The sequence below is a fragment of the Arvicanthis niloticus genome, chromosome 10 (assembly GCF_011762505.2).
Source record: "Arvicanthis niloticus isolate mArvNil1 chromosome 10, mArvNil1.pat.X, whole genome shotgun sequence".
NCBI classification, from domain to species: Eukaryota; Metazoa; Chordata; class Mammalia; order Rodentia; family Muridae; genus Arvicanthis; species Arvicanthis niloticus.
Window position 1 is genome coordinate 7,729,574 of NC_047667.1, and position 23,713 is coordinate 7,753,286.

The window sequence follows — 23,713 nt, forward strand, 5'->3', positions numbered from 1 at the left end:
CCAAGCTATTATAAAAAGTGAACACCTCCCTCGGGGAAGGGCACCAGAGCTGACTCTTCCCGCCTTGTCTCCCTCAGCCCAAGGGCCAATCATGAGACCAGGTGCTCCTTGTCTCCATTCTGCCAGGCCTCCCAACAGCACCTGGGACCACCAGAATTGAGGCCAATCAGTCCCTGGCCACCTCTGGGCCTGGGGATTCCCACTCAAGAGCCCTGCACTGCCCACTGAACCAGAACTCCCCCCACCAGGTGGGTCCCCAGCCACTTCTCACAATGCAGAGCCCACCTGATGCCATGCAATGAACACACTCAGTCGAACTTCCTGTGCATGCTTCTGCCATGCTGAGCTGCAGTTGCAGCCAACTGAGCCATGGCAGACAAGCAGGAACAACCCCACACACACACACACACAATGCAACAGAGTATTCCATACCTGCACACTCTGGCCTGTGAGCCATCTTTTCCCCAAAAATCTCAGGTGCAGAAGATGCCATAGAAGACATTGAAACAACAGGAAAAGAAAATGCAAAATGCAAAATTCAAAAAGCTCCTAGCCCAAAACATTCAGGAAATCCAGAACAAAATGAGAAGACCAAACCTAAGAAGCATAAGTATAGATGAGAGCAAAGTTTCCCAAATTAAAGAGGCATTAAATCTCTTTAACATAATTATAAGAGAAAACTTTCCTAACCTAAAGAAAGAGATGCCCATGAACATACAAGAAGCCTACAGAACTCCAAATAGACTAGATCACAAAGGAAATTTGTCCCGTCACATAATAATAAAAACACTAAATGCACAAAACAAAGAAAGAATATTAAATGCAGTAAAATAAAAAGGTCAAGTAATTTATAAAGACAGACATATTAGAATTACACCAGACCTCTCACCAGAGACTATAAAAGCCAGAAGATCCTGGACAGATGTCATACAGACCCTAAGAGAACACAAATGCCAGCATAGGCTACTATACCCAGAAAAACTATCAATCAATATAGATAGAGAAACTCAATAAAATTCTTCCAAAAAAATACAAGAACACATCAAAACAATCATCCATCATCATCAAGTAGGTTTTATGTCAGAAATGCAGGGATAGTTCAATACATAGAAATTCATCAACGGAAACCACTGTATAAACAAACTCAATATAAAAATACCAAATCATCATCTCACTAGATGCTGAGAAGCATTTGGCAAAATTCAACATCCCTCCAAGGTAAAAGGCTTGCAAGAAAAAAGACAGGTTCAGAACTAAGTGTTTTAGTTAGGAGAGATGACAGAGGTTCTGGTTAGCCAACAAAATGATGTACTGGGTATTAGGACTATCTTGTACCTCACTGGTACAAATTGGCATAATTATGCTCTAATTGTATTTTGAGAGAAAAGTTTTATTTTAACAGGAAGGGTGATATGTAGGAGGAACTAAGGGGGAAGGAGTACTGAGAGGAAGAGAAGGAGTAAGGAGAGGAGAAGAAGAAGGAGAGGAGAAGCTTGGTGATAAGAGAGAGAAAGAGGGGGGCATGGAGGCAGATGTTCACGTGTCTTCACCAGTCAAAAATAGTTTTTATATTTAGGTTGGGTCTTGGGTTACACTTCTGATTGAGCATTACCAAACTTATAAAGCCTTTGATTAACATTTTAAGAAAATTGTATAAAAGAAAAGGGGGGCATGGGATAGGGGTTTTCTAGGGAGGGGAGATGGGGAAAGGGGATGGCACCTGAAATGCAAATAAAATATCCAATAAAAAAAAGAAAAGAAAAACAAACAAAAAACAAACAAACAAAAAAGGCCTGGAAAGATCAGGAAGTCAAGGCCCATATCTAAACATAATAAAAGCAATATACAGTAAACCAGTAGCCAACATCAAACTAAATAAAGAGAAACTTGAAGCAATCCCACTAAGATCAGGGACTAGACAAGGCTGCCTACTCTTGCCCTATTTAATATAGTACTGGAAGTCTTAGCCAGAGTAATTGGACAAAAAAAAAAGGTTAAAGCCATACAAATTGTAAAGGAAGAAGTCAAAATATGACTATTTGCAGATGATATGATAGTGTACTTAAGTGACCCTAAAACTTCCACCAGAGAACTTCTAAACCTGATAAACAACTTCAGCAAAGTGGCTGGATTTAAAATCAACTCAAACAAATCAGTAGCCTTCCTCTACACAAACAATAAGCAGGCTGAGAAAGAAATTAGGGAAATGACACCCTTCACAATAGACACAAATAATATAAAATAACTTGGTGTGAATCTAACCAAGCAACTGAAAGATCTCATGAAAACTGAAAGATTCTATGAAAGTCCAAGAAGAAAGAGATTGAAGATCTCACAAGATGAAAATATTTCCCATGCTTATGAATTGATAGGTTTAATATAGTACAAATGGCCATCTTGCTGAAAGCAACCCAAAAATTCAATGCAATCCCCATCAAAATTCCAACTCTATTCTACACAGAGTTACTCTATTCTCAAATTCATTTGTAATAACAAAAAAACTAGGATAGTGAAAACTATGCTCAACAATAAAATATCTTCTAGAGGAATCACCATCCCTGACCTCAAGCTGTACTATGAAGCACTAGTGATAAAATTAAAAAAAAAAAAAAAAAAAAAAAACCTACATGGTATAGTTACAGAGATAGGCAAGAAGATCAATGGAATAGAATTGAAGACCTAGAAATGAACCCACACACATATGGTCACTTCATCTTTTACACAGGAGCTAAAACCATCCAGTGGGGGAAAAAAAGACAGCATTTTCAAAGAGTGGTGCTGGTTCAACTGGAGGTCGTCATGTAGAGGAATACAAAGGAATCCATTCTTATCTCTTTGTACAAAGCTCATGTCCAAGTGGATCAAGGACCTCAACATAAAACAAAATACACTAAAACGAAGAGAAATGAAAGTGGGGAAGAGTCTCCACACATGGACACAGGGGAAAGTTCCTGAACAGCATACCAATGGCTTATTATCTAAGATCAAGAATTGACAAAAGAGACCTCATAGAATTTATAAAGCTTCTGTAAGGAAAACGACACTGATAATAGGACAAAATGGCAACCAACAAATTGGGAAAAGATCTTTACAATCCTACATATGATAGAGGGGTCTTATCAAATATAAACAAAGAACTCAAAAAATTAAACTCCAGATAATCACATAACCCTATTTAAACTGGGGAACAGAAATAAACAACAAATTCTCAGCTGAGGAAACTGGAATAATCAAAAAGCACCTAAAGAAATGTTTAACATCCATAGTCATTAGGGAAATGCAAATCAAAACAACCCTGAGATTCTACTTCACACCACTCAGAATGGATAAAATCAAAAACTCAGGTGATAGCAGATGCTGGCAAGGATGTGGAGAAAGAGGAACACTCCTCCATTGTTGGTGGGATTGCAAGCCTGAACAACCACTTTGGAAATCAGTCTGACGGTTCCTCAGAAAATTGGACATAGTATTACCTTAAGACCCAGTTATGCCACTCCTGGGCATATACCCAAAATATGTTCCAACATATAACAAGGACACGTGTTCCATTATGTTCACAGCTGCCTTATTTATAATAGCCTGAAGCTGGAAAGAACCCAGATGTTCTTCACTCTGGTTTGTTTATTTTGTTTTGGTTTGGTTTGTTTGGTTTGGTTTTTTGGTTTTTTGGTTTTTCGAGACAGGGTTTCTCTGTATAGCCTTGGCTGTCCTGGAACTGACTGTAGACCAGGCTGGCCTCCCACTCAGAAATCCACCTGACTCTACCTCCCAAGTGCTGGGATTAAAGGCTTGCTCCAGGAAACCCTAGGTGGCACAGCACATAAGGCGGCCCCCTGCAGAGGGCGTGGAGCCCTCTGCACTCTCTCTCTACCTGAGTGTTCCCTTGTCTCCTCCAGCATCTCATGGAAAAAGGCATGCCCCACCACTGCCTGGCAGTCCCAGATGTTCTTCAATAGAAGAATGGATAAAGAAAATGTAGTACATTTACACAATGGAGTATTACTCAGCTATTACAAACAATGAATTCATGAAATTCTTGGGCAAATAGATGGATCTAGAAAATACCATCCTAAGTAAGGTATCCAAATCACAAAAGAACACACATGGTATCCACTATATTAGCCCAAAACCTCACAATACCCAAGATGCAACTCACAGACCACATGAAGGGATACAAGGCCCATGCCTAGACACCAAAATGGGAATACAAAAAAGCAAATATCTATCATCAAATTAAAAAGAGGGAAACTTAAAGAAATCTCAGTAAACTCAGGGACAAGGTAAGGCTTTCCACTCTCTCCTTATTTACTCAATATAATACTTGACATTCTAGTTAGAGCACTAATATATATATAAGGAGACCAAGAAGATAGAATTTTGAAATGAAGAACTTAAAATATTGCTATTTGCAGATGATATGACAGTATATGCAAATGACCACAAACTTCTACCAGAGAACTCCTAAAGCTAAAAAACTTGTTCAATAAAATGGCTACTTAAAAAGTTATCTCAAAAACTCAGTACCCAACTTTTATTCAAATGATAAATACGCTGAGAAAGAAATGAGGGAAATAACTGCCGTCATCATATCCAGAAGTAAATACAATAAGTTGTTGTAACTCTAATCGACCAAGGCAAATTCCTGTTATAACATGATGTTGAAGTCTCTGCAAAACAAAACTGAAGAAGATACTAAAAGATGGAAAGATCTCTCAAGTTCATGGATTGTATGATTAAATAGTAAAACTTGTCACCAAAACCAATCTAGAGATTCAATGCAATGTCTATCAAATTTCTGATACAATTTCTGAAAGAAAAATTCTAAACTTCCTTTAAAAAGAGAAAAACCCAGGATTGTTAAATGAATCCTAAAAAAATAAAAGAACATTTAAAGGAATCAACATCTCTGACTTCAAGCTGTACAAAAGAACAATAGTAATAAAATCTGCCTGCTATTGGTATTAAAACAAAACAACAGATCAATGGAGTCAAATGGAAGTCCCAGAAATGAATCCAAACAACTATGGACACTTCATTTTAAAAAAGAAACCAAAATCATAAATGAAAATTAAAAATCATCAACACTCTTCCATTGCTGGTAAGATTGTAGACTGGTACAGCTATTCTAGAAATCTATCTGGAGTTCTTCAGCTAACTGCAAATAGAACCTGAATACCCAGCTATACAGTTCTTGGGTATACACTTTAGGGATTCCCCACCATGCTATGTGGACATATACTTCATCATGTTCAAAGTGGCTCTACTTGTGATCGTTAGAAGCTGAAAACAACCTAGATGCCCCTCAACAGAAGAATGGATACAGACAATTTGGTTCATTTGCACAATTGAATACTACTCAGGTATTAAAAATGAAGACATCATGAATTTTGCAAATAGAAAATATCATTCTGGGGGAAGTAACTCAGATCCAAAAAGGACACGCCTGGAATATACTCAAAAATAAGTGGATATTAATTTTAAAAAATACAGAAAACCTACTACACAATCCAGAGAACACAGGAAGGAAAACAAGACAAAGGTCCCAAGTAAGGATGCCTCAATACCACTTGGAAGGGAAAGAAAAGCAATCCTGGGAGGCAGAGGAAGGGAGCAACTTGGGTGAGAGAAGGGCAGGAAGTGGAAAGGGGGAACATGATCAAGTACTGGGGTGGAGGAGAACTAAAGACCTAAGGACCAGAAGGAAAAATGAAAACAGGCAACTATAGGAGGTAGGAGGTGAGGAGAGCCACTGGAAAGGACTGGAGATCTGGGGGTGATAGACTCCCAGGACTTAATGGGAGTGACCTTGGGTCAAATGGGGTGGGTAGATTTTAGAGTCCACATCCAGTGGAGGGACAGGACATCAAGTGGAGGGATAGGGTTGCCATCCCACAGTCACAAGGTCTGACCCAGATTTTTTCCTGTCTGAAGGAACTGCAGGACAAAAATGGAGCAGAGCATAAGAGAAAGGAGGTCCACCAATAGTCACTAATTGGGATCCAGCTCAAGGAGAGGCCCAGGTGCCTGACATTCTTACTGATGCTGTGGTGTACTTGCAAAGAGGAGCCCAGCATGGCTGCCCTCTGAAGGGCCCAACAAGCAGATGAAAGAGTCAGATGCAGATACTAACATCCAATCAGTAGATTGAAGCCAGAAACCCCTGTTGTTGAATTGCAGAAAAGCTGGAGGAAGCTGAGTAGGGGGATGGGCCCATGGGAAGACCAGCAGTCTTAACTAAACTAAACCTCCAAGATGTCTTCAACACTCAGCCACTAACTAGGTATCATACACCAGTGTATATGACACTCCCATCAAGTATACACCAGAGAACGTCCTGGTCTGAGCAAAGAGAAAGAAGTAGCTAATCATTTAGAGACTTGAGGCCCAAGAGAGTGGAGAGTTCTGGTGGGATAGGAATGGCAAAGTGGGGACATCCTCTTGGAGAAGGTGGATGGTGAAGAGGTGTGGGATAGAAAGCAGTTGGGGAGCCATACAGGTAGGGGAATAAAGACTGATCTATAAAAAAGGATTAAAGAATAAAAAGAAAAAATACTGAGTTGAATTAGAATATGAAATAGTCTTCTACAACTTTTTAAACTATATATAATATGCCCCATTTGAAATGATCTCTGTTTTGTTCAAATAAGTCCAAAATCATATGAGATCCATGGTGTACTATTCCATTTCTGTATTATCCAAAAAGAACTTCTTAGAAATAATTTTGATTGAAGAGTTTTTCTAAGCAGGACTAAATTTTTCCCTGATTTAGAATCATCACAGAAAATGTTTCTTCCCTATAGATTACCTGGTGCTCTTCCTTCTGTCTCATTTCTATCAACAATCCAGGGTTCTTTGTTTGCTTCAAGGCAGGTAATCATCTCTGGTTTTGAAACAGCAACACCTGTACATTCAAAAGCACATACAGATATGCTATTAAATGTAGTTGAATACTAACACAGTATTCTGCCATGTAGGTAAACTCACAAAGTATAAATGATGCATGAATGACTTTTGTTATGATTACATCCTTCAAAATGTTTTAGTCTTTATAACTCAATAAATGGTAAATTTCTGAATTACTTTTTTAAATTACATCCCTAATAAAAAAATGACTGTGTGAGTCAACGTGGATTCACATATAAACACTGCTGAACGCTTATTCCAAAAACATATAAGACAGAAGGATCATTATGTTAAATGTAAAATCAAGGTAAAGGTACATAACATATTAGCTAGAAATAAGAAAGTAACCAATAACTATAAAAATTTTGGACACTGTCTAATGGAAGTCAGACAAAAACACTACTAGGATGTTTACACATCCCAAACGTGTTGTAGAAAATATAGAAGAAAAATATTCTTACCCACAGAAACAAGGTTGTTGTAATTCTCCAACATGACATCTCTGTACAAAGCCTTCTGAGAAGAATCCAGACATTCCCACTCCTCCTTAGAGAACTTGATAGCCACATCCATGAAAGTTAATTGACCCTGAAATTAAAATTAACAGTATCCACTTGTGTTCATTGGCCAAGTTCTATACTTCACCCAAAGGTAAGATTGGTTAATTATACAACTTAGTCTGCTATCAATAACTAGTATGTATTTCTGATAAGTTATCCCCTCAGTGAGGTAATGATGAGACATCTCTGCAAAGATTCAATATGCCATCAATTGTCAATCTATGAGTGGTAACCCCTTTGGGGATCAAATGGTAGGGTCCCCTAAATGGTATGATGGTGGTTGCATAAGGAACCAGAAAGCAGAGATATTTGAATTAGGCCTTGTACAGTAGCAAAATTACAAATATGAGTTGTCAATAAAAATTAAATTATACTTGGGTTCAACACACCATAAGGAACTGAATTATAAGGCTGCAACAGTAGAAAACTGGGAATTACTGCAATAGGTATTCAGATATAAGATTCATGAAACATGGGCCATATCCACAGACAAATAAAGACCCAAGTGCCTCTGTGTAGAAATCAATTATACGTTCATCATAGCCATCATGTATATTCACCTTTGCTATCAGAAACTTTATGACTTTCAGATTATATTTTCATTTCTAAAAGTTATATTGAAAAAATTATATTGGATTCAGGAAAAAAACTGTCTTTAGCACACCAGTAAAATAAATATTGAAGACTTAATACTGAAAGTCATATAAACAGTCATATAAAAAAATAGCTCTGTAAATGTGATTGAGCATAGGGAAGGGTTGAAAGTTCTGATAATGAAGTATTTCTGTAAGAACATTCAACCTTCCTGATAATCATGCATACATTTACCTGAGAAGAAGCCATCTTTCCTTTCTCCTTCAGAATGAAATGTAACACAAGCTTGACATTTCACATTCCTGAAATCACTGTCTTTAGAGGGAGCAGATCCTTCCTGTCCCTCTTAAAACTGAAGAGTAGAAAGCAGAAATCAAAACTGACCACACACCATGACTTGTCACAGAGAAAGGATGCAGAAACAATGATCTTCTAAAGACAGAAACAGACGAATGGTTTTCATTTTCTGCACTTAGGTGCTCTGTTTTTCCAGAAGCTGTTGTATTCCTATACAGACCTGAGTATGTGACTGCAGTGACCTGCTATCCACTTAATACAGGCAGATCAGTATTGTAAATGCAGGCTCAACACAGCTGTCAGTAGAAATTGATTTTCACCCTTTCTTTTCTTACCTTTACCTGAGCCATCTATTTGCAATAATTAGCAGAATCTCTGAAGTAATCCCAGCTGAATATATTTCTAGTACTGGTTAAGCAATATAGTTTCCTGGGGCCAATAAAGCAAAGTAAACATTTCCTCCCTTACCACTGTACCCAGAGAGATAGTAGTTTGGGAGTCTATGTTGAGTTCTAAAGGACCATGATTTGTGATCTTGAAAGAGATTGCAGTACTGTATTATGTCATCAGTTTCCCTTTTTGGATATTTAATTTATTTACATTTCAGATGTCATACCCTTTCCCATTTTCTCTCCCTAGAAACCCCCTATTTCATCCAACCTCTTCCATTTTGCATTTATACTATTTTAATTACATGCAAGTATTCAGCTCAGTTCTACGTTGAGGAACTAGCAATATAATATGTGCAAATAATCAAGGAACAAACAAGACAATAAACACAAAATAGTCAAAGAACAAGCAAGGCAATAAACAAAGTCCTGTGATCACTGTTTCTAAAGGCTTAAGAGGATGACCAAAATATCTGAGCCTACTTCCCTGTCCTAGCCCAAAGTCATTTTCATACCTGAAGCCTACTTGAACTTTCAGTAGTTATTTTACTCAGCAGTCTTTATATTCATTTATTTACCAATATTAACATTTTCCATTGGTAAGAGCTTTATTAGGATTTAATTCAAACATTATTTTTTATTTTTGCTACAACAAATTACTAACAAAATTAGTTTCTGAAAACAATAAAAGTTTATTCTCTCACAGACCTGAAACCAGAAGTCCAAGGTCAACATGATGAGTCACAATCAGGTGTTGGCAGGACCACAGCCTCAATGAAAGGTTGCCTTCAAGTGGGTGGTATGCCTAGCATTACCAATCTCTCTCTCTCTCTCTCTCTCTCTCTCTCTCTCTCTCTCTCTCTCTCTCTCTCTCTCTCTCCTCTTCTATTCTCTTCCCTCTCATCACCTAGCTCTTCTTCTTCTCCTCCTCTTACTCCTCCCACCTTAGTTCCTCCTACATATCACCCTTCCTGTTAAAATAATACTTTTCTCTCAAAAATACAATTAGAGGATAACTATAACAATTTAGGTTAGTAACGGACAAGATAGACCTAATACCCAGTCCATCATTTTGTTAACTAACCAAAACCTCTGTCATCTCTCCTAACTAAAACACTTAGTTCTGAACCTGGCTTTTTTTCTTGGCTTTAGAATGAATGTCAGCTGAAAACCATCCTCTTAAATCTTGTCTCTCAAAGTAAATAGCCAGGATTGGCTAGGAGACTATAAGTTTTCAACTCTGTCAAAAATCGAGAACTACTGAATTAACTGAAATTATGGGAAGCACAAAGCATGCCTTCAAATAGTTAGCCAATTTATAGAGACCACTGAACACCCGGACAGTACCTATACTACAAAAGGTCAGAGAGTCTGATCATCTGACAGGATCATCTGACAGACCTAGTGATGCAGAATTATTAAGGGCTGATTACTCTGTATTGGCAGATATAATCAGTCAACTATTGCGCAAGTGTGTCCTTTTCTAAACAGTAATTTGTTCAATCTGTTCAATCTGGACAGTCCCTATACTACAAAATGTTGTCCTACTACAAAGTGTGTCCTTTTCTGGACAGTAATTTGTCTGCAGATGGAAAGAGGCAGTTCTTGCTTAGTGGCTGTCTCACCACAACTGGAGTAACTCCAAAGATGCTCAGTTTCTTCTTGGAATCCAAGACAGGAAGCTGTCAGGAGCAGACAGATCTCTAATCAAAATGAAGATTACTACAGAAATGTTTGTAAAGTCAATTCTGTGGACTTCTGACATTTTGAAAACCAACTATCCATGTAAGGTAGTCTGGAATGTTGTCTGTTAACTCCTCTCAGCTATTTCTAAATAAAATATAGAAAACACCCTAACAATAAACTCAAAGCCATGAATTTGCTATAGGCCTTTAATTCACAGGCTAAGCATCTCAAATCAGTTAAAAAAAAATTAAAGAAAAACTGTGTCTAAGCCTTGTATTCCTAGTTGTGTTATACAAACTCAATTCCTATGATAGTAACAATATTCATCTCACTTTTATATCAATAAGAAGCTCATACCAGTGAAAACCTTAAATTTGGAATCAAAGTAAAATTTGTTCATTTAAGAAATTATAACTTCATCTTGATAACAATTATACATATTTCTACCAATAGGTTATGGCTATGCAATATATCCTAGCTAATCCTCCCTGTTCCAACAAAACCACTACTTTTCCCTAGAAAGACAGCCCAATATTAACCACCTTAGTTCCCAAGCCCAGGTAATAGGGGTGCTAACTCTTCATTAACTTCTTCAAGCTGATTACGGGCATTGAGATATTAGAAGAGGGGTGGGGGAAGGGTAAATTGATAAGCCTCTAATGCTGTGTTTTCACTGCATCCAGATGGAATTCCAGGACATCAGAGGTTTGAGCAAGTCTGCTCAGCTTGCTTGATGAGTAGATACACCAAGGCTCTGTATTCTGCAATATACAATTCTCAAAACAAATTTTAGTATCAAGATAATTTTTTAGAGGGCTGACATTTTATTAAACATGTTGGTTCTAACATATTTTCTTTTTTCCCCGTTTTTAATGGATGTTATATTTGTATTTCAGATTTTATCCCCTTACACCATTTCCCTCACCACCCAGGAACCACATATCCCATCCCCATCCTCCTGCTTCTATGAGGGTGTACCCCCACCTGCCCCCCACTCCCACCACCATACCCTCAGATTCCCCCCACCCAGTGTTCAGCCTTCATGGGAGCAAAGATCTCCTCTCCCACCTATGCCCAAAAAGGCTATCCTCCCCTACATATATAGCTGGGTCATGGGTCCCTCCTGATGTGCTCCTAGGCTGGTGGTTTAGACCCTAGGGAGCTCTGGTTGGTTGGTATTGTTGCTCTCCTCATGGGGCCACCAATCCTTTCAGCTCCTTCAGTCTTCTCTCTAACTTTTCCATTGGAAATCCTTGATCAGATCAATGGTTAGCTGTGAGTATCTGCCTCTGGGTATGTCAGACTCTGCGGGACTTCTAAGGAGACTGCCATATCAGACTCCTGTCAGCATGCACTTTCTGTCATCTATATCAGCGTCTATATTTGGTGACTGTACATGGGGATAATACCCAGGTGGAATGGTCTCCAGACATCCTCTCCTTCAGTTTCGGTTCCACACTTTGTCTCCATATTTGCTCCCTTGGGTATTTTGTTACTCCTTCTAAGTAAGATGTAAGCATCCACACTTGTTCTTCCTTCTTCATGAGCTTCATGTGGTCTGTTAGTTGAATCTTTGTTGTTTCATACTTTTGGGCTAATATCCGCATATCACTGAGTAAATACCGTGTGTGTTCTTTTGTGATTGGGTTACCTCACTCAGGATGATATTTTCTAGTTCCATCCATTTACCTAAGAATTTCTCAAATTCATTAGTTTTAATAGCTGAGTAATATTCCATTGTGTAAATGTACCACATTTTTGTAACCCTTCCTCTGTTGAAGGGCATCTGGGTTCTTTCCAGCTTCTGGCTATTATAAATAAGGCTGCTATGAACATAGTGGAACATATGTCCTTGTTATATGTTGGAGCATTTTCTGGGTATATGCCCAGGAGTGGTCTAGCTAGGTCCTCAGGTAGTGCTATGTCCAATATTCTGAGGAACCACCAGATTTATTGCAAGAGTGGTTGTACCAGCTTGCAACCCCACCAACAATGAAGGAGTGTCCTCTTTCTCCACATCCTTGCCAGCATCTACTATCACCTGAGTTTTTGATCTTAGCCATTCTGACTGGTGTGAGGTGGTATCTCAGGATTGTTTTGATTTGCATTTCCCTGATGACTGAATATGTTGTACATTTCTTAAGGTGCTTCGCAGCCATTCTAGTTTTCTCAGTGGAGAATTCTTTGTTTACCTCTATACCCCATTTTTAATGGGGTTATTTTGTTGTCTGGCGTCTAATTTCTTGAGTTATTGTATACATTCAATACTAGTCCTCTATCGGATGTAGGATTGTTAATGATCTTTGCCCAATCTGTTGGTTGCCGTTTTGTCTTGTTGACAGTGTCCTTTGCCTTACAGAAGCTTTGCAACTTGATGAGGTCCCATTTGTCAATTCTTGATCTTAGAGCATAAGCCATTGGTGTTCTGTTCAGGAACTTTTCCCCTGTGCCTAGGTATTCAAGGGTCTTCCCCACCTTCTCTTCTATTAGTTTCAGTGTATCTGGTTTTATGTGAAGGTCCTTTATCCACTTGGACTTGAGCTTTGTACAAGGGGATAAGAATGGATTAATTTGCATTCTTCTACATGCTGACCTCCAGTTGAGCCAGCACCATTTGCTGAAAATGCTGTCCTTTTTCCACTGGATGGTTTTAGCTCCTTTGTCAAAGGTCAAGTGACCATAGCTGTGTGAGTTCATTACTTGATCTTCAATTGTATTCCACTGATCTTCCTGCCTGTCTCTGTACCAATACCATGCAGTTTTTATCACTATTGCCTTGTAATACAATTTGAAGTCAGGGACGGTGATTCCCCCAGAAATTCTTTTATTGTTGAGAATAGTTCTCACTATTCTGGGTTTTTTGTTATTCCAAATGAACTTCCAAATTGCCCTTTCTATCTCTATGAAGAATTGATTTGAAAGTTTGATGGGATTGCCTTGAATATGTAGATTGCTTTTGGCAAGATGGCCATTTTTACTAAGTTAATCCTGCCAATTGAGGAGCATGGGAGATCTTTCCATCTTCTGAGATCTTCTTCGATTTCTTTCTTCAGAGAATTGAAGTTCTTGTCATACAGATCTTTCACTTGCTTGGTTAGATTCACTCCAAGATATTTTATATTATTTGTGGCTATTGTGAAGGGTGTCATTTCCCTAATTTCTTTCTCTGCCTGTTTATCCTTTGAGTAGAGGAAGGATACTAATTTGTTTGAGTTAATTTTATATCCAGCCACATTGCTAAAGTTGTTTTTCAGGTTTAGGAGTTCTCTGATGGAGGTTTTAGGGTCACTTAAGTATACTATCATATCATCTGCAAATAGTGAAATTTTGACTTCTTCCTTTCCTATCTGTATCCCTTTGACTTCCTTTTGTTGTCTAATTGCTCTAGCTAGGACTTCCAGTACTATATTGAATAGGTAAGGTGAGAGTGGGCAGCCTTGCCTAGTCCCTGATCTTACTGGTATTGCTTCAAGTTTCTCTCCATTTAGTTTGATGTTGGCCACTGGTTTGCTGTATATTGCTTTTACTATGTTTAGGTATGGGCCTTGGATTCCTGATCTTTCCAAGACTTTTAACATGAAGGGGTGTTGAATTTTGTCAAATGCTTTCTCAGCATCTAGTGAGATGACCATGTGGATTTTTCTTTTAAGTTTATTTTGTAGTTGATTACATTGATGGATTTCCGAATATTGACCATCCCTGAATTCCTGGGATAAAGCCTACTTGATCATGAAGGATGATTGTTTTGATGTGTTTTGGGATTCAGTTTGCGAGAATTTTATTGAGTATTTTTTGTCAATATTCATAAGAGAGATTGGTCTGTAGTTCTCTTTCTTTGTTGGGTCTTTCTGTGGTTTAGGTAGGAACATAATTCTAGCTTCATAGAATGAATTGGGTAGTATTCTTTCTGTTTCTATTCTATAGAATAGCTTGAAGAGAATTAGTATTAGGCCTTCCTTGAAGGTATGATAGAATTCTGCACTAAAACCATCCGGTCCCAGACATTTTTTGGTGGGGAGACTTTTAATGCTTCTTCTATTTCTTTAGGGTTTATAGGACTGTTTAGATGGTTTATCTGCTCCTGATTTAATTTTCATATCTGGTACCTATCTAGAAAATTGTCCATTTCATCCAAATTTTCCAATTTTGTTGAGCACAGGCCTTTGTAGTAGGATCTGGTGATTTTTTTTTAATTTCCTGAATTTCTGTTGCTATGTCTCCCTTTTCAGTTCTGATTACATTAATTTGGATACTGTCTTTGTGTCCATTGTTTAGTCTGGCTAAGGGTTTATCTATCTTGTTGATTTTTCTCAAAGAACCAGCTCCTGGTTTTGTTGATATTTTGTATAGTTCTTTCTGTTTCTACTTGGTTGATTTCAGCCCTGAGTTTGATTATTTCATCTCCTCTACTTCTCTTGGGTATATTTGCTTCTTTTTGTTCGAACACTTTCAGGTGTGCTGTCCAGTTGTTAATGTGTGCTCTCTCCAGTTTCTTTTTGTAAGTACTTAGAGCTAGGAGTTTTCCTCTTAGTACTGCTTTCATAGTGTCCCACAAATTTTGATATGATGTGTCCTCATTTTCATTAAATTCTAAAAAGTCTTTAATTTCTTTCTTTCTTTCTTCTTTGACCAAGTCATCCTTGAGTAGAGCGTTGTTCACTTTCCACGTGTATGTGGGCTTTCGTTGTTCTTGTCAACATTAAAGATGAACCTTAGTCCATGGTGTTCTGATAGGGTACAAGGGATTATTTCAATCTTTTTGTATCTGTTGAGGCCTGTTTTGTGACCAATTATATGGTCTATTTTCGAGAAGGTACCATGAGGTATTGAGAAGAAGGTATATTGTTTTGTTTTAGGATGACATGTTCTATAGATATCAGTTAAGTCTAATTGGTTCATAACTTCTGTTACTTTCATTGTGTCTCAGTTTAGTTTCTGTTTCCATTATTTGTCCATTTCTCAGAGTGGGGTGTTGAAATCCTCCACTATTATTGTGTGAGGTGTGATGTATGCTTTGAGTTTTAGCAAAGTTTCTTTTATGTATGTGTGTGCCCTTGCATTTGGGGCATAGATGTTTAGAATTGAGAGTTCATCTTAATACATTTTTTCTTTGATGAGTATAAAGTGTCCTTCTTTATCTTTTTTGATTACATTTGGTTGAAATCAATTTTATTTGATATTAGAATTGCTACTCCAGCTTGTTTCTTGGGAATATTTGCTTGGAAGAGTGTTTTCCATCCTTTTACTCGACGGTAGTGTCTGTCTTTGTCACAGAGGTGTGTTTCCTGTATGCACCAAATTCTGGAGCTTGTCTTTGTATCCAGTCTGCTAGCCTATGTCTTTTTATTGGAGAATTGAGTCCATTGGTATTAAGAGATATTAAGGAAAAATGATTGTTGCTTCCTATCACTTTTGTTATTGGAGGTGGAATTATGTTTATAACTATATTTGGAACTATCTTCTTTGGGATTGTTGGGAGATTACTTTCTCTTTTTTTCTACACTGTAATTTCCCTCCTTGTGTTGGAGTTTTCCATCCATTATCCATTGAAGGGCTGGATTTGTGGGAAGATATTGTGTAAATGTGGTTTTGTCATGGAATATCTTTGTTTCTCCATCAATAGTGATTGAGAGGTTTCCTGGGTATAGTAGTCTGGGCTGGCATTTGTGTTCTTTTAGGGTCTGTATGATATCAAACCAGGATTTTCTGGCTTTTATATTCTCTGGTGAGAAGTCTGGTGTAATTCCCTTACGGCTTTTAGTATTTTTTCTTTGTTTTGTATATTTGATGTTTTGATTATTATGTGATGAGAGGTATTTCTTTTTTGGTCTAGTCTATTGGGGGTTCTGTAGGCTTCTTGTATATTTAAGGACATCTCTTTCTTTAGGTTAGGGAAGTTTTCCTCTATAATTTTGTTGAAGATATTTACTGGCCCTTTAAGTTGGGAGTCTTCACCCTCATCTATACCTATTATCCTTAGGTTTGGCCTTCTCATTGTGTCCTGGATTTCCTGGATGTTTTGGGTTAGGCGCTTTTTGCATTTGGCATTTTTTGACAGTTGTGTCAATGTTTTTCATGGTATCTTCTGCACATGAGATTCTCTCTTCTATCTCTTATATTCTGTTGTTGAGGCTTGCATCTATGACTCCTAGTCTTTCTCTTAGGTTTTGTATCTCCAAGGTAGTCTTCCTTTGAGATTTATTTATTGTTTCTACCTCCATTTTCAGATCCTGGATGGTTTTGTTTAATTCCTTCACCTGTTTGGTTGTGTTTTCTTGCAATTCTTTAAGGGATTTTTGTGTTTCCTCTTTAAGGGTTTCTATCTGTTTATCTGTGTTCTCCTCAAATTCTTTGAGAGTGTTATTTATGTCCTTCTTTAAGTCCTCTAACATCATCATGAGAAGTGATTTCAATTCTGTATCCTGCTTTTCCGGTGTGATGTGGTGTTCAGGGCTTGCTATGGTGGGAAACTGGGTTCTGGTGATGCCAAGTAACTTTGGTTTCTGTTGTTTATGTTCTTGCACTTGCCTTTTGCCATTTGCTTAACTCTAGTGCTACCCTCAGTCACTGGTTCTGACTGGAGACTGTCTTTCCAGTTATCTTGCCTGTGTCAGAACTCCTCAGGGTCCAGATGTCTCTGTGATCCTGTGATCCTGTGATCCTGAGTTCCAGCTGCTCTGAGTGCAGTGTCTCCTCTAGGATGTCTCAGGGTAAGGTGTCTTACTGAGAGCAGACCAGCTAGGTGTTCACTGCTCTGATTGCAGTGGTTCCTCTAGAATGTCTCAGAATATGGTGTCTGCTGTTCTGCGTTCCATGGCTCCTCTAGGATGTCTATGGGTATGGTGTCCCCTGCTCTGAGGTTGGTGGCCTCCCTAGGATGCCCCAGGATACGATTTCCACAAGGGTGCAGACCTGCTGGGAGTCTGCCTCTCTGAGGACACTGGCCTCTCTGTGATGTCTCTGAATATGGTTTCTACAAGGGTGCAGACCCACTGGGTGTCTGCTCCCACCCAAAAGAGGCAATTCTTGCCTAAGTGGCTGTCTCACCACAACTGAATTAACTCCAAAGATGCTCAGTTTCTTCTGAGCATCCAAGACAGGAAGCTGTCAGGAGGAGACAGGTCTCTAATCAAAATGAACTTTAATACAGAAATGTTAGTAATGTCAATTCTGTGGACTCCTGATGTTTTGAAAACCAACTACCCATGTAACGCAATCTGGCCTGTTGTCTGTTAACTCCTCTCAGCTATTTCTAAACAAAATATAGAAAACTCCCTAACAATAAATTCAAAGCCAAGAATTTGCTATAGGCCCTTAACCCACAAGATAACTATTTCAAATCAGTTTTGAAAAGTTAAAGAAGGACTGGGTCTAAGAGTTGTATTTCTAAATTTATTATACAGTCACAATGCCTATGAGAGTAACAATATTCATATCACTTTTATATCAATAAGAAGTTCGTACCAATAAAAACCTTAAATTTGAAATCAAAGTAAATTTTGTAACATTTAAGAAATTATACCTTCATCTTAAAAACAATTATACATATTTCTACCAATAGGGTATGGCTATGATATAAATACTAGCTAATCCTCCCTGTTCCAATAAAACCACTACTTTTCCCTAGAAAATCAGCTCAATATTAACCACCTCATTCCTTAAGCCCAGGAAATAGGGGCATCGACTCTTCATTAACTTCTTCAGGCTGACTATGGGCATTGAGATATTAGAAAAGGAGGGGGGAAGAGTAATTTGATAAGCCTCTGGTGCTGTGTCTTCACTGTATTCAGCTAGAATTCCAGGACATCAGAGGTTCAAGCAGATCTGCCCACCTTGCTTAATGAGTAGATATACAAAGGCAGTGTATTCGGCAATATAGAATTTTCAAACCAAATTTTAGTATCAAGATAATTTTTGTTTGAATTCTGGAATCTAGTCATCTGGCAGCCTGCCTCTGTCATGTCTAATCCATATAATTCTGGGAGTTGCTATGAGAGTATGCTCCCACCATCTTTCCATTTCTGCCACCATCTCTCAAATTCCCCAGTACTATGGAATCCAAACTTTCAGGCACCAAGGCCCTCCACTTCCATAGATGCCTAACCCCTTACCCAATCCCTGGTCCCCCAATTACTATGTGGGTGTGCTCCCGCCATCCTCTCATTCCTGCCTCCCTGGTTTGCAATTCCCCAAAACTAGGGAATCCAAACTTTCAGGCACCAAGGCTGTCCTCTTTGATTGATGCCTGGCAAGGCCACCCTCAACTACCTATACAGGAGGAGCCATGAGGCCCTCCCTTTCTGTTCTCACGTTGGAGATTTTAGAATGGGTACTCCAGCTGGTTTCTTAGGACCATTTACTTGAAAATTGTTTTCCAGCCTATTACTCTAAGGTAGAGTCTGTCTTTATCACTGAGGTGGGTTTCCTGTATGCAGCAAAATGCTGAGTCCTGTTTATATACACAGAACATTAGCCTGTGTCTTTTAATTGGGGCATTGAGTCCATTGATGTTGAGATATTAAGGAACAGTGATTGTTCCCTCCTGTTATTTTTGTTATTAGAGGTAGAATTATCTTTGTGTGGCTATCTTCTTTTGGATTTGTTAAAAGGGGATTATTTTCTTGCTCTTGCTAGGGTATAATTTCCCTCATTGTGTTGGAACTTTCCTGATATTATCCTTTGTAATGCTGGGTTTGTGGAAAGATATTGTATAAATTTGGTTTTGCCGTGGAATATCTTGGTTTCTCCATCGATGGTAATTGAGAGTTTTGCTGGGTATAGTAGCCTAGGATGGCATTTGTGATCTCTTAGAGTCTGTATGACATCTGTCCAGCATCTTCTAGCTTTTATAGTATCTGGTGAGAAGTCTGGTATAATTCGGATAGGTCTGCCTTTATATGTTACTTGGCCTTTTTCCCTTACTGCATTTAATATTCTTTCTTTTTTCTGCACTTGGTGTTTTGATTATTATGTGATGGGAGGTATTTCTTTTCTGGTCTAGTCTATTTGGTATTCTATAGGCTTCTTGTATGTTTATGGGCATCTCGTTCTTTATATTAGGGAAGTTTTCTTTTATAATTTTGTTGAAGATATTTATTGGCCCTTTAAGTTGGGAATCTTCACTCTCATCTCTACCTATTATCCTTAGGTTAGATCTTCTCATTGTGTCCTGGATTTCCTGGATATTTTGTGTTAAGAACTTTTTGCATTTTGCATTTTCTTTGACAATTGTGTCAATATTTTCTATGGTATTTTCTGTACCTGAGATTCTCTCTTCTATCTCTTATAGTCTGTTGGTGATGCTTGCATCTATGACTCCTGATTCCTTTCCTAGGCTTTCTATCTCCAGGGTAGTCTCCCTTTGTGGTTTCTTTATTGTTTCTACTTCTATTTTTTATGTCCTGGATGGTTTTGTTCAATCCCTTCACCTGTTTGGTTATGTTCTCTTGTAATTCTTTAAGGAATTTTATGTTTTCTCTTTAAGGGCTTCTACCTGTTTACCTTTGATCTTCTCAAATTCTTTGAGAGTGTTATTTATGTCCTTCTTAAAGTTCTGTATCATCATCATTAGAAGTGATTTTAAATCTGAATCTTTCTTTCCTAGTGTTATGGGGAATTCAAGACATTCCTTTGTGGGAGAACTGTGTTCTAATGATGCCAAGTACCCTGGTTTGCCGATGCTTATGTTCTTGTGCTTGCCTTTTGCCATCTGGATCTCCTTAGTGCTACCTGCCCTGTCTTTGACTGGATCTTTCCTATTATCTTGGTTGTATCAGAACTGTGTGGGTGTGTGTTACTACTGGTGTTGGAGATGGGGCACAAGATCTGCTCAGTGTTCAGGCCCAGACCTAAGGAACCAGTGCTCTGGGCCAGGAGTGACTTCCTGGGTCCCAGTGGGTCCTGGTTACTCCCTGTTTGGGGCAGGTGTTGCTGTCTGCTTACCTAAGATACTGCCTGGGTTAGAGCTCCTGGAAGGCCCACTTCCTCTGAATTCTGTGAGATTGGGGGCAGAGCTGACAACCAGGATCTGTTCAGTTCTTTGGCCCAGACCAGAAGGGAGGATGATATTTTCTAATTCCATGTATTTAGCTGCAAAATTTATGATGTCCTTATTTTTGACAGCTGAATAAATTTCCATTCTGTAAATGAACCTATATTCTATATACATTTTTCAGTTGTGGGGCATCTGCTTTTTCTTGTCTAAAGCTAAACACTGAAGAGATGGAGAGGCCCTCTCCCAGATCTGAGGCCTGGCACAAACCACCACCTGGTCTGCTTCTGTGTGGAAGCTGGATCCCAAGACATCCTAGAGGGTCCACTAAACCAAGAGCGGCAGGTAAGAACACCCACACACTGCCTTATGCCCATAGCCGAATGCAGAGAGTGCTCAGATTCCAGCAGACACCCAAACCCCATCCCTGTGGAATACCACTCCACTTCTGCCCCTCTCCCCGATCTGAGGCCTGGCGCAGACCCCACCTGGTCTGCTCCTGTGTGGACACCATATCCCAAGACATCCTAGAGAGACCACTGAATCCTGAGCAGCAGAGGAACAATTGAACTCAGAACGACAGACAACAAATCTTGAGACATCCTAGAGGAGCCACTGCACTCACAGCAATGGACACCTTATCCTGAGACATCCTAGAAGAGACACTGCACCCAGAACAGCAGACACCTAGCTGGTCAGATACCTTGGAGACACCATACCCTGAGACATCCTAGAAGAACCACTGTACTCAGAGCAGCTGGAGCTCAGGATTAAAAGAACATAGAGACATCTGGACCCTGAGGAGATAAGACACAAGCAAGATAACTGGAAAGGCAGGCTCCAGTCAGAGACAGTGAGTACAGGTAGCACTAGAGTTAACCAGATGGCGAAAAGCTTCACCTATTTTGTTGTGGTTTTTTTTTTTTTTTTTTTTTTTGTATTTCTTTAAGGGAATTATGTGTTTACATAATTAGGCTTCTGTCTACCTGTGTTCTGTATTTCTTTAAGGGGGTTAATTGTTTTTTTATAAAAGTCCTCTATCATCATCTTGACATATGATTATAAATTAGAGTCTTGCTTTTCTGGTGTGTTGGGGTATCCAAGGCTTGCTGTGGTGAATGAACTGGGTTCTCATGATGACAAGTATCCTTGGTTTCCGTCAATTTCATTTTGGGCTTGCCTTTCACCATCTGGTTATCTCTGGTGTTAGCCTATCTTATTGTCTCTGAATGGAGACTGTTCATCCTGTGAACCTGTATACCTGTAATCTTAGGTGTGTCAGCACTCTTGGGAGGCCAGCTGTCTCCGGGGGGCGGGGGGGTTGGTTATGTGACACAGGGTTATATCTGAGGCACAAATAGAAACCAGAAGGATCCAATCCTCATATGTTGAATGGTTCCTGTGCTATGTGTGCTCCTGGAAACAGGCAGCCTTGGGAGGTAAGAGGTAGGGGCAGAGTTAATGGTTTGCATATGGTTTTATTTGTTTTCTTTTTGTTTCTTGTTTTTGTGGGGTTTTGCGACAGAAAGAGATTTTATATCACTAAATATTATACACTTCACTTTATAAAAAAATAAAATTGTACTACACTTTAAACAATTTTATAACTTAAAGGGATGCTAAATTCACATTGAATTGGACAAAAAACATTTTAAGCACTAAAGAAACAATATTTTCTTGGTTACTAGAGGAGTCATCTTTCTCAATTTTAAGAATTGTACAAAGTACATAGCTTGTGTGATGATACATTGAAAGACACAATTCTAAGAATCAGGTTCATTTAGAAAAGCTTATTTCTGTGAATTTGTGTTCATAAAATAAACATAAAGTCATAAACTGTAAAGTCATGCTGATATAATCATTACTGCCTATTGCACAATGATTTTCCACCCTAATAAATTATGAATAAATATTATTTGAAAGATACAAAATATTCTTCTTGTTAAACAAAAAATATTTTTCTAAAATTGTCATTTTGGGTAGTAATCTAAATGTTAGGCTGGAACAAAGAAGTAGGCTTCAGACATGAAAGTGACTATGGGCTAGAACAGAGAATTAGGCTCAGATATTTTGGTCATCCTGAGAAGGCCTTAGAAACAATGGTCACAGGACTCTGTATATTGCCTTGCTTGTTCTTTGACTATTTGGATTTATTTTCTTGATAATTCCTTGACTATTTTCATCTATTGTATTGCTAGTTCATCAACCTAGAACTAACCATAATACTTCCATGTAATTAAAATGGTATAAAAGTAGGTTTGGGAAAAAAGGAAAAAGAACAAAACAACGGAACAAAAACAAACAAACAAAACACACACACAAAAATTGTTATTTCCAGAATATTTCCATGAATGGACCTGTTGTGTCAGGGCAATACTTAAAAGACAGAAAACAAGAAAGAAAGAACCTGTTTCAAATCTAGAATCTGGTAGGATCCTAGTGATATTGTTGGGCCTTGGATGAGGTAACTCCATTTAACCTGCCACCTTCAGTCATGTAACACACAGGTAGAGGGTGTGATTAACAAGTCTCCACCTCCAGAGATTTAAATATTAATGAGTTATCTAAAGGCCAGGGGCGTAGCTAATTAAGTTATTCCCTCTTCTTTTTCCCCTCCCTATAAAATTAGGCTCCTCTGGCCTTTGGCGGGGGGGAAGCGCCTACTACCTACATCCATTTACCATGCCATGAACAATAAAAGCTTTGGAAAACCAGACTCCACGTGTCGCCTGATATGCCTGATATGCCACCACCAGGTTCCCAGCCTTTGGAAACTTGAGCCGCCCACTGCCAGCCTGCGGTGGCTGTACCAATGTGGGACCCTCTGCTGCCAGCATGGGAAGCCCACCCGAGACCCTGATGCCAGACCGCTGTGAGAGACCCAGCCGCCGGACTCCCTCTTCCCCCCGCCCGCGAGATTTATTCCCCACATGATATGATCTACATTGGTGAAACATTGCACCCAGAAAGTTCAGCAAGATTATTACACACAGATTAACAAGGAACTCAGGTTATATCAGCAAGCCAGAAGAGAGCAAGAGGTAGTGTGTGTGGGTGTGTGTGTGGGGGGGGTGTGCGCGCACACATGTGTGAGAGTGCATTTGGCTCATGTTCATAGATATAGTTTCATTATAGGAGCAATAGTTTGCACAAAACTTCTGTGAGCAAGAATTCTATGATGTACCCTGTCTCAAAAAAACCAAAAAAGAGAATTCTATGATGTACAATATGCACCACACATTGTGACTGTCAATAATTTAGTTTGGCCCAAGGAGAATTTGTCATATTAAAGC

At 38.8% G+C, this 23,713-nt stretch overlaps 1 protein-coding gene across 1 annotated transcript in view; it reads right to left on the bottom strand.

The window, feature by feature from the left end:
• LOC117716427 (uncharacterized) overlaps positions 1-23,713 on the bottom strand; it is an 83,788-nt gene that overhangs the window by 57,715 nt on the left and 2,360 nt on the right. The window contains exons 2-4 of the mRNA XM_076941735.1: positions 23,269-23,360; positions 7,365-7,491; positions 6,806-6,901 (exon numbers count right to left, since the gene is read on the bottom strand). Coding sequence (XP_076797850.1) covers positions 6,806-6,901; positions 7,365-7,491; positions 23,269-23,360 — 315 coding nt within the window. The remainder of the gene's footprint in view (positions 1-6,805; positions 6,902-7,364; positions 7,492-23,268; positions 23,361-23,713) is intronic.